Source organism: Pelophylax lessonae (assembly GCF_965119305.1).
Source record: "Pelophylax lessonae genome assembly, chromosome: 8".
Lineage (NCBI taxonomy): Eukaryota > Metazoa > Chordata > Amphibia > Anura > Ranidae > Pelophylax > Pelophylax lessonae.
Window position 1 is genome coordinate 295,447,609 of NC_138775.1, and position 12,446 is coordinate 295,460,054.

The window sequence follows — 12,446 nt, forward strand, 5'->3', positions numbered from 1 at the left end:
TATTCTATTTTATTCTACTCTATTTTTTATTCTATTCTATTCCTTTATTTTATATTCTATTTTATTCTGTTCCTTTATTTATTCTATTTTTTTGGATTTTACTCTATTCTTTTATTTTCTATTCTATTCAAATCTATTCTTTTCAAACATATTTTATTCAAACTTTAGGAAATGGTTATATTTATTCTATTCTGTTGTTTTTTTTTTTTTTAATTCTATTCTTTTATTTTATTTTATTTTCTATTATTTTCTATTGTGTTCAAATTTATTCTTGAAGATAATATATTCTATTTTATTCTATTCTTTTATTTTCTATTCTATTCTTTTCTATTCTAATTTTGGAAGATAATTATATTATTACTATTCCATTCTTTTATTTTCTATTCTAGTCTTTTTTCTATTCTTTTCTTTTCTTTTATTTTCTATTTTATTATTTTCTATTATATTCAAATTTCAGAAAATGGCTATATTGTTATATTCTTTTCTATTGTTTATTCTACTCTATTCTTTGCTATTCAATTATTGTATTTACTATTCTATTTTATTCTATTCCAATTCAAGTTATATACTTTCTATTTTATTGTTTTTTTCTATTTTATTCTATCATTTTCTAGTCAATTCTATTCTTTTATTTTGTATTCTATTAAAATCTATTCTATTTAAATTTAGTTTATTACAATTTTGGGAAAAGGTTATATTCTTTCTATTCTGTTTTTTTTTCTTATTCTATTCTTTTTTTATTTTCTATTCTATTATTTTCTATTATATTCAAATTTATTCTAGAAGATGGTTATATTCTATTTTATTCTATTCTATTGTATTCTATTCTATTCCTTTATTTTCTATTTGAATCTATTCTTTTCAAATATATTTTATTCCAATTTTGAGAAATGGTTATATTCTTTCTTTTGTATTCTGTTGTTTTTTTTAATTCTATTCTTTTCTTTTATTTTCTTTTGTATTCAAATTTATTCCAGAAGATGGTTATATTCTATTTTATTCTATTCTATTTTTTATTCTATTCTAGTCCTTTATATTCTGTTTTATTTTATTCTGTTCTTTTATTTTTTTCTATTTTATTCTGTTTTACTCTATTCTTTTATTTTCTATTCTATTCTAATCAATTCTTTTCAAAAAAAATTTTATTCAAATTTTGGGAAATGGTTATATTCTTTCTATACTATTCTGTTGTTTTTATTATTCTGTTCTTTTATTTTATTTTCTATTCTATTATTTTCTATTGTATTCAAATTTATTCTAGAAGATGGTTGTATTTTATTTTATTCTATTCCTTTTCTTCTATTCTATTTTATTCTGTCCTTTTATTTATCATATTTTTTTATTCTGTTTTACTCTATTCTTGTATTTTCTGTTCCGTTCTGTAACATTCTATCCCTTTATTTTATACTCTATTTTATTCTCTTCGGAAATTCGAATTTGATTAGAAAACTATTCGAATTAGATTTGAAAAGCATTCGAATGTCATCCAAAATTTAGTTTTGTTATTTCGGATTCCTTTATATTTGTTACTATACGTAGGTAGTTCATTCATCCAAATTTCCAAATAACAAATTTCAATCCGGAACGCACATGTCTAGGGAGCACCAGGATTTATAGAGGGGTGCTTATCCAGCCTGACAAATATATCTGTATATCTAGAGAAATAGAACTTATCCCTTTAACCGCTTGCCGACCGTCCGCCGCATATATACTGCAGCAGGCTGGCTCGTTGATTCGGAGGAGTGTTCCTGAGGGCGAGTGTGCTCCCACCCCCACTAGGCAGCAGGGATACCGATCCACAGGAACGGTGGCTCCGATTGCTGCCTGACACCCGCGATCGCTCCCCGCTGAGAGAGAAGGACGGTCGGATGTTGTAAACACAGCAGACCGTTCTTCTCCCTGGAATTATCACAGAGCGCCTGTGATCCTTCTATATAGGATCACAGGTCTCTATGATCATTTCACAAGTCCCTCCCCCTACAGTTAGAAAGCTCCCCCTAGGATCACACTTAACCCTTTGATGGGTTAACCCATTCCCTGCCAGTGTCATTAGTACAGTAACAGTGCATATTATTTAGCACTGATTACTGTAGTAATGTCACTGGTCCCCCAAAAAGTGTCAAAAATGTCAGTTAGGGGTCCGATCTGTCCGCCGCAATGTCGCAGTCCCGCTAAAAATTGCAGATTGCCGCCATTACTATTAAAAATAAATAAATAAAAATGACATAAATATTTCCCCTAGTTTGTAGACGCGATAACTTTTGCGCACACCAATCAAAATACGCTTATTGTGATTTTTTTAAACAAAATATGTAGCAGAACACAAATTTGGTCTAAAAGGATGAAAAAAATAGATTTTTTATTTTTTATTTTTGGGAATGTTATACAGCAGAAAGTGAAAAATATTGTTTTTTTTTTTTTCCAGAACTGTCACTACTTTTTTTTTTTTGTCTAAAGCATAAAAAATAAAAAATCGCACAGGTGATCAAATACCACCAAAAGAAAAATTCGATTTTTTAAAAAAAATATATTGGTAATGTTTTATAGCTGAAATTAAAAATGATTGTTTGTTTTTTTTTTAAATTGTGTTTTTTTTTAGAATTGTTTCTCTTTTTTTTTTTTTAATAGCACAAAAAATAAAAAATCACACAGGTGATCAAATACCACCAAAAGAAAAATTAGATTTTTTTAAAAATAAAAATAAAAATTTTGGAATGTTTTATAGCTGAAATTAAAAATGATTGTTTTTTTTTTTTTTAATTGTGTTCTTTTTTTTTTTTTTAGAATTGTCTTTATATTTGTTTATAGATAGCCCAAAAAAAAAATTTGCACAGGTGATCAAATATCACCAAAAGAAAAATTCGATTTTTTTTAAAAAAAATTATTAGGAATGTTTTATAGCAGAAAGTAAAAAATATTGTTTTTTTTTTTTTTTTGTTTATAGCGCAAAAAATAAAAAACAGGTGATCAAATTTGACCGAAAGAAAGCTCTATTTGTGGAAAAAAAAAAAAGGACATCGATTTTTTTTTTGGGTACAGCGTCGCACGAATTGTCCGTTAAAGTAACGCAGTGCCGAATTGCAAAAAATAGTCTGGTCATTATGGGGGCAAATCCTTCCGGTCCAGAAGTGGCTAAAAGGAGTCGTTACATATCAATGCTTTGTATTTTAATTTTCAGCCAGCACACTCCTTCTATATAGTCGACCGGCCTGTTCTTAGCTGCGCTGCTGAAAATAAAAAAAGTTTACAAAGTTCATGCATGAACTCATAAATAAAAAATAAATAATAAATAATAATATATAAATAAAAAAAATAATAAATAAATAAATAATAATAAATAAACGTTCATGCATGAACACATAAATAAGACCAAATCCTGCACTGCATATCTGAGCTCTGCATGCGGCCCTAGTTTATTGCAGGGATGGGGGGGCGCCTTGATGCTAACCCTAAGGGAAGGGAAGGGGGGGCGGAGTTTGGCATCCTTGCCCTGGAAGCTGGATGACCTTGTCCCGGCACTGCTAAAACTGAATAGTGCAAAATCAGGTGCAGCTGTGCATGGTAGCCAATCAGCTTCCAGGTTTGATTGCCAAAGCTTGATTGAACGAGCTGAAGTTAGAAGCTGATTGGCTACTATGCCCAGCTGCACCAGATTTTGCACTCCCCAGTTTTAGTAAATCACTCCCTAAGTTCAACTTTTACAAGTGTTTCTGACATTTGTGCAAGGAATGTTTTATAAATAAACCCCAATATGTTGGGGATAGAGGAGAAGGGAATAGGAAAATGCTGGCCATGCACTAGCCGAAAAATCGTTCGGAAATCTGTCATTTGGTGCATTCGTTCATTTTTCATCCAGTTACTGGGCACAAGAAGAAAATCAGTTTTAACTTTTCAGTGCTTCGAAAAAATCGAAGGAACAGTTTGGAAAATTCTGCCGAACTAATGATAAATTGAGAGGTTAATGTGTTTCTCGCCCAAACTGTTTGCACCCGGCATATGTGACAAACTGAATGAAAAACTGATTCATTTTTGTCCATTGAAAGATTTATCAATCAAAATTCAGTCATTACATGATGGTACAATCATCTGCTCTCACCGCCGAGTGCTCGATTTTCGAAAATGAGTTTTATCATTTTTTGTGTATGGCCAGCATTATGTAGAAGTTCTGTAGAAGTTCTATAGATGTTTTGTAGAAGTTTTGTAGATGTTCTGTAGAAATTCTGTAGTTGTTCTGTAGAAGTTCTATACATGTTCTGTAGAAGTTCTATACATGTCCTGTAGAAGTTCTATACATGTTCTGTAGAAGTTCAATACATGTTCTGTAGAAGTTCAATACATGTTCTGTAGAAGTTCAATACATGTTCTGTAGAAGTTCTATACATGTTCTGTAGAAGTTCTATACATGTTCTGTAGAAGTTCAATACATGTTCTGTAGAAGTTCTATACATGTCCTGTAGAAGTTCTATACATGTTCTGTATAAGTTCTATACATGTTCTGTAGAAGTTCAATACATGTTCTGTAGAAGTTCTATACATGTTCTGTAGAAGTTCAATACATGTTCTGTAGAAGTTCTATACATGTTCTGTAGAAGTTCTATACATGTGCTGTAGAAGTTCTATACATGTTCTGTAGAAGTTCAATACATGTTCTGTAGAAGTTCTATACATGTTCTGTAGAAGTACTGTAGAAATTATATAGATGTTCTGTACAAGTTCTATAAATGTTCTGTACAAGTTCTAAAGGTTTGTTGGTGTTCTGTATAGGTACTATAAAAGTTCTGTAGAAATTCTATAGGTATTGTGTAGACGTTTTATAGATGTTTTGTAAATGTTCTGTAGAGGTTCTATAAATGTTCTGTAGATGTTCTGTAGAAGTTCTATACATTTTTTGTAGATTTTTTATAGAAGCACTGTAGAAGTTCTGTAGATGTTCTTTAGCCCCCGTTCACACTGGGACGACCTGCCAGGCGACCTGGTCGCCTGACAGGTCGCCTTCCATAGGGAAGCTGTGGACCCGTTCAAATAGGAGCGACACAAGTCGCTCCGACTTAGAAAAAGGGTCCGGAGCTTCTTTGGGGCAACCCGGAGCGACCTGCATAGACTTCAATGTTATGAAGTCCGTGCCGGCCGCTCCGAGGTCGCGGTGCGAGCAGCGCGCCGCGACCTATGAGGTCGCCCGGCAAAGTAGCGTCGCCCCAGTGTGAACGGGGCCTTAGATGTTCTGTAGAAAATAAATAGATATTCTGTAGAAGTTATATAGATGTTTTGTAGGTGTTCTGCATAGCTACTGTAAAAGTTATGTAGAAGTCCTATAGATGTTCTGTAGACGTTCTATAGATATTTTGTAAATGTTCTATATAAGTTCTATAGATGTTCTGTAGAAGTTATATAAATGTTCTGTAGATGTTCTGTAGAAGTTCTATATATTTTTTGTAGATGTTCTAAAGAAGTTCTGTAGAAGTTTTGTAGATGTTTTGTACAAGTTCTATAGATGTTCTGTAGAAGTTCTATATATGTTTTGTAGGTGTTCTGTATAGGTACTGTAGAAGTTCTATAGATGTTTTGTAGGTGTTCTGTTTAGGTACTGTAAAAGTTCAGTAGAAGTTTTATAGATATTCTGTAGAAGTTCTATAGATGTTTTGTAAATGCTCTGTAGAAGTTTTGTAGATGTTCTGTAGAAATTCTGTAGTTGTTCTGTAGAAGTTCTGTATAAGTTATATATACAGTCTATAGATGTTCTGTATAAGTTCTGTATAAGTTCTTTAGATGTTCTACAGAAGTTTTGTGGATGTTCTGTAGAAGTTCTGTAGTTGTTCTGTAGACGTTTTGTAGATGTTCTGTAGAAGTTTTGTAGATGTTCTGTAGAAATTCTGTAGTTGTTCTGTAGAAGTTCTGTAGATGTTCTGTAGAAGTTTTGTAGATGTTCTGTAATGATTCTGTAGTTGTTCTGTAGAAGTTCTGTATAGGTTATATATATATACAGTCTATAGATGTTCTGTATAAGTTCTGTATAAGTTCTTTAGATGTTCTACAGAAGTTCTGTAGATGTTCTGTAGATGTTCTACAGAAGTTTTGTAGATGTTCTGTAGATGTCTCATCCCAATGTCTGGTCTTCACACACAGGCTCCCTCCTGCTCTCCACCCCCATCATCCCTTACCAGAAGATCCAGAAAGGTTACTGGTACGGTCCCCGCACCTACTGCATAGAGCAGTTCCCGACGGACACCATGAAGAAGGCTTGTATCCTCTACCAGTTCCTAGCCGTCTACCTGCTGCCTCTGCTCACCATCTGCCTCTGCTACTCCCTGATGCTGAAGAGAGTGGGACGGCCCGTGGTAGAGCCAATGGACAATAATTACCAGGTATGACATCATTGTCCCACCCAGTGTCATCATTGTCCCACCCAGTGTCATCATTATCCCACCCAGTGTCATCATTGTCCCACCCAGTGTCATCATTATTCCACCTAGTGTCATCATTGTCCCACCCAGTGTCATCATTACCCCACCCAGTGTCATCATTGTCCCACCCAGTGTCATCATTGTCCCAACAAGTCTAATCATTGTCCCACCCAGTGTCATCATTGTCCCACCCAGTGTCATCATTGTCCCACCCAGTCTCATTATTACCCCACCCAGTGTCATCATTGTCCCACCCAGTGTCATCATTATCCCACCCAGTGTCATCATTGTCCCACCCAGTGTCATCATTGTCCCACCCAGTGTCATCATTATCCCACCCAGTGTCATCATTGTCCCACCCAGTGTCATCATTATTCCACCCAGTGTCATCATTGTCCCACCCAGTGTCATCATTATCCCACCCAGTGTCATCATTGTCCCACCCAGTGTCATCATTGTCCCACCCAGTCTCATTATTACCCCACCCAGTGTCATCATTGTCCCACCCAGTGTCATCATTATCCCACCCAGTGTCATCATTATCCCACCCAGTGTCATCATTGTCCCACCCAGTGTCATCATTATCCCACCCAGTGTCATCATTGTCCCACCCAGTGTCATCATTGTCCCACCCAGTGTCATCATTGTCCCACCCAGTGTCATCATTACCCCACCCAGTGTCATCATTGTCCCACCCAGTCTCATTATTACCCCACCCAGTGTCATCATTGTCCCACCCAGTGTCATCATTGTCCCACCCAGTGTCATCATTGTCCCACCCAGTGTCATCATTGTCCCACCCAGTCTCATTATTACCCCACCCAGTGTCATCATTGTCCCACCCAGTGTCATCATTGTCCTACCCAGTGTCATCATTATCCCACCCAGTGTCATCATTGTCCCACCCAGTGTCATCATTGTCCCACCCAGTGTCATCATTGTCCCTCCCAGAACACGCCTATCTGTGGTTTGGCAACACATTTTGGAACTTTGTCCCAAAACATTTTTTCTCCTCAAAAATGTCTATACAACTGAAGTTTGATAATGAAAGCTCTATTGAACCTTCAGCTTAAATCAGCTCAACAGAAGGTGTTCTTCAAAATTTGCCTGAGTTGAAAAATCCACCCCCTGCCAGTATGCGGCAGAGAAGGACCCTTTGTGTGGAAGCAGTGGTCCCTCTGCAAAGGTCCAAGATACCTCCTGATTAGTGATGGGCCGAACACCCCCCTGTTCGGTTTGCACCAGAACATCTCGAACAGGGGGAAAAAGTTCTAGCGAACATGCAAACTCTATTAAAGTCTATGGGACACAAACATGAAAATTCAAAAGTCCTTATTTTAAAGGCTTATATGCAAGTTATTGCCATAGAAAGTGTATGGGGGTCCGGATACTGCCCTGGGGGACATGTATCAATGCAAAAACATTTTTTCAAAACGATTGCATTTTAATGATGCTTAAAGTAAAACAATAAAAATGAAAAATTCCTTTAAATATCATGCCTGGGTGGGGTCCCCTTAACCACTTAAGCCCCGGAAGATTTTACCCCCTTCCTGACCAGGGGGTATTTTGCGATTCGGCACTGTGTGACTTTAACGGACAATTGCGCGGTCGTGCAACGCTGTACCTAAACGAATTTGACGTTCTTTTTTTCCCACAAACAGAGCTTTCTTTTGGTGGTATTTGATCACCTGTGTGATTTTTTGATCATGCGCTATAAACAAAAAAAGAGCGTCAATTTTGCAAAAATAACAATATTTTTCACATTTTTTTATATGAAATTCCCCAAAAAAAATGTAAAAATCAAAATTTTTTAACATTTTCGGCCAATTTGTTTTATGCTACATATGTTTGGTAAAAAAAAATCGCAAAAAGCGTATTTTGATTGGTTTGCGCAAAAGTTATCGCGTTTACTAACAAAGGGAAAGATTTTTGTCATTTTTGTTGTTTTTTTTTTTTTTTTTTAACGCGTAATGGCGGCGATCTGCGATTTTTTTTGCGGTACTGCGACATTGCGTCGGACAGATAGGACCCTTGACTGACATTTTTGACACTTTTGGGGTTACCAGTGACATTACTGCAGTAATCAGTTCTATACATATGCACTGTTACTGTAAAAATACACTGGTAGTGAAGGGGTTAACTTTATTTGAGAGGGAGGGGCTGTGTGTGTCCCTAGGGGCGTGATTCCAACTGTGATTGGCTGTGGCTTGAAGTGTAGGAACAATGATCAACGGTCCTACATAGTAGAACCGTATGATCACTGTTTCTACACAGGGGAGAATGACAGGCGTCTTGTTTACACTAGCCGCCTGCCTTTCTCCTGCTGTCACGGACGATCGTGAGTAAGCGGTGGACATCGGGTCCGCTGCTCACACGCGCGGGGGGTCCGTGACCGCGCGGGTGCGCGCCTCCGGCGGCGCGCGCTCCCTCCCCAGAGCCTCACAGGCTAGTGACGTACCGGTACGTCACTTTGCCTGTGAGGGGCTGACCGCCGCAGTATATGTACTTGCGGCGGTCGGCAAGTGGTTAATGTGCCTGTAATGTGGCGCATCTGTACGATGTATGGAGCCTGCTGCAGCAATACTGACATTTCTAAAGGAAAAAAACGTAATTTAAACTTGTTTGCGGCTGTAATATATTGTCGGCTCCCAGCAATACAGATAAAAAAACATAAAAACATGTCAAAATTTTAAAAAACAACAAATGGCGTGGGGTCCCCCCAAATTCCATACCATACCCTTATCCGAGCATGCAGCCTGGCAGGTCAGGAAAGGGGTAGGGACTAGCAAGGCCCCCCCCCCCTCCTGAACTATACCAGGCCACATGCCCTCAACATGGGGGGGTGGGTGCTTTGAGGCAGGTGGGTTCTGCCCCCCACCCCAAAGCACCTTGTCCCCATGTTGATGGGGACAAGGGCCTCTTCCTGACAACCCTGGGCTGTGGTTGTCAGGGTCTGCAGGTGGGGGTTTATCGAAATCTGGAAGCCCCCAGATCCCGCCCCCCCCCCCCATGTGAATGGGTATCGGGTACATCGTACCCCTACCCATTCACCAAAAAAGTGAAAAAAATTAAAAACCACAGAACACAGTTTTTTTAGAAGTCCTTTATTAAAAAGAAAAAAAAAAAAAAACAATAGTGTCCCTCGATGTAAATCCATCGTCAATCATGCCGCCCGCCGGATCCGAAAAATAGAAAAAAATTTAAAAAAACGCTTCGCCTCTTCAGAGGCTACCCGCTGTCTGCCCAATCCTCAGCTTTGACAGTTCTTTTATAAGCAAGGGGCCACCCAGTTACATCACCCTGTGGCACCGCCCCCTTCTGACATCACATGACGTCACGTGACGTCAGAAGAGGGCGGTGCCACTGGGTGACGTAACCGCGTGGCCCCTTGGCTATAAAATAAATCTCAAAGCTGAGGATCGGGCAAACAGCAGGTAGCCTCTGTAGAGGTGAAGTGTTTTTGATTTTTTTTTCTATTTTGGGGGGCAGGATCTGGGGACCCCTTGTTAAAGGGGGCTTTCAGATTCCGATAAGCTCCCCACCCACAAACCCTGAAAACCACAGCCCAGGGTTGTTGGGAAGAGGTCCTTGTTCCCATCAACATGGGGACAAGGTGCTTTGGGGGGCACCCCAAAGCGCCCTCCCTGTGTTGAGGGTAAGTGGCCTGGTATGGTTCAGGAGGGGGGGGGGCGCTTCCTCCCCCCATCCTGGCCTGCCAGGCTGTATGCTCAGATAAGGGCCTAGTATGGATTTTGGGAGGCACCCACACCCTTTTTTTTTTGGTGTGGAGTTCCCCTTAAAATCTATACCAGACCCAAAGGGCCTGGTATACATCTTGGAGAGGACCCCACACCGTTTTTTTTTTTTTTTTTTTTTTTAATTCTGTCATAGGGTTCCCCTTAACCACTTAAATACAGGGCACTTTCACCCCCTTCCTGCCCAGACCAATTTTCCGCTTTCAGTGCTCATTGGCGTCTATGGGAAATATTGGTAAGCTTGGCATGGCACTGCTACCCTGTCTTTAACATTGGCGTCTATGGGAAATCTTGGTAAGCTTGGCATGGCACTGCTCCTAAACTATAAGTGACAGGGACACAAAACTTGGGGAGCACCGAGAGGAGACCCAAGACTACAACATATTCATACATTATAAAGTGGGGTATGCCTGTACACTACACTGACTGCACTAACCTGACTGAACTCACTATCCACTAACTACCTGCCTAATCTCTATTATCACACACTATACACGGCTGCCGTGTAAGCAGCAGCCTTATATAGTGTGGGGCGTGGACTAAGCCCCTGAGCCATAATTGGCTGAAGGCAGCCTGCATTTGGCCAATCATTGCTCTGACAGGACATTGTGCTGTGATTGGCAAAAGCATAAAGGTCAGGTGCATGCTTTGTTCAATCAGCAATCAATGCACTGCAACATCGCAGTGCATTATGGGGCCCCCTAGGGATGTCAGGTGCCACAGTGGACCCCCTCATTATCTAGGAAGTTGACCACCACTGCTCTACGTTCCCTCCTTCCAAATGCTGAATGTCCATTCCTTCCTCACCAGGTGCAGCTCCTGTCGGAGAGGACCATCGCCATGAGGAGTAAAATCTCGAAGATGGTGATTGTCATCGTCCTGCTCTTCACAATCTGCTGGGGCCCCATCCAGCTCTTCAGCCTGTTCCAGGGCTTTTACCCAGGGTTCCAGGCCAACTACGCCACCTACAAGATCAAAACCTGGGCCAACTGCATGTCTTATGCCAACTCCTCCATCAACCCCATCGTCTACGGCTTCATGGGCGCCAGTTTTCGGAAGTCCTTCAAGAAGGCCTTTCCTTTCATGTTCCGGAATAAAGTCCGGGACGGCAGCATCACCTCTGCAACGGTGAATAATGAGATGAAGTTTGTAGCCATGGAGTCCACAAACAATGAACTCAAGTGATGGTGGTGGTTGATGGATCTCCCGCTGCATGAACTGGGGGGAACTTATGGCAGCACCTCGATGGACACAGAACAGAAGCCAATTGTGGCCGAATATTATGGCTGCAGATTCCTTATAAAACATAATTTCCCCGCTATTATCGGGAAGGTGATTCGCTGCCACAGATCCGAGCAGTGATTCCAAGCGCCGCAGATCTCCTGGAGGGATTTATTCAGGAATTTTATCACAGCCGAATGTTTTTTTACTTGAAGAATCGTCTTGTGTGTTGTCTGTAACAAATCTCTATTTTGTATTTATACCATCGGCTCAATAAATGAGGTTGATGAAATGTTGCACCGTGTCGGTGAATCTCATTCACAGCTCTACTTGTAGCATAAACACATTGCGTATTTTGGTGCCTGGGAGACCTGGTGCTGCGTACTGCCATCTAAATACATGCAGACAGCTGTAGGCGGGTATGTGTTTCTCTGTGTGTAACGTGGCTGTAGGCGGGTATGTGTTTCTCTGTGTGTAACATGAGTGTAGGCGGGCATGTGTTGCTCTGTGTGTAACGTGGCTGTAGGCGGGTATGTGTTGCTCTCTGTGTAACATGGCTGTAGGCGGGTATGTGTTTCTCTGTGTGTAACGTGGCTGTAGGTGGGTATGTGTTGCTCTGTGTGTAACATGGCTGTAGGTGGGTATGTGTTGTTCTGTGTGTAATGTGGCTGTAGGCGGGTATGTGTTGCTCTGTGTGTAACGTGGCTGTAGGTGGGTATGTGTTGTTCTGTGTGTAATGTGGCTGTAGGCGGGTATGTGTTGCTCTGTGTGTAACGTGGCTGTAGGTCGGTATGTGTTGCTCTCTGTGTAACGTGGCTGTAGGCGGGTATGTGTTGTTCTGTGTGTAACGTGGCTGTAGGCGGGTATGTGTTGCTCTGTGTGTAATGTGGCTGTAGGCGGGTATGTGTTGTTCTGTGTGTAACGTGGCTGTAGGTCAGTATGTGTTGCTCTGTGTGTAACGTGGCTGTAGGTGGGTATGTGTTTCTCTGTGTGTAATGTGGCTGTAGGTGAGTATGTGTTGCTCTCTGTGTAACGTGGCTGTAGGTGGGTATGTGTTTCTCTGTGTGTA

At 40.0% G+C, this 12,446-nt stretch overlaps 1 protein-coding gene across 1 annotated transcript in view; it reads left to right on the forward strand.

Moving 5' to 3' along the window:
• Positions 1-11,638, forward strand: part of LOC309561382 (G-protein coupled receptor 54-like) — a 47,257-nt gene extending 35,619 nt beyond the window's left edge. Inside the window, exons 4-5 of the mRNA XM_082265264.1 lie at positions 6,124-6,362; positions 10,967-11,638. Coding sequence (XP_082121390.1) covers positions 6,124-6,362; positions 10,967-11,341 — 614 coding nt within the window. The 3' untranslated portion in view covers positions 11,342-11,638. The remainder of the gene's footprint in view (positions 1-6,123; positions 6,363-10,966) is intronic.
• The last annotated feature ends 808 nt before the right edge of the window (positions 11,639-12,446 follow it).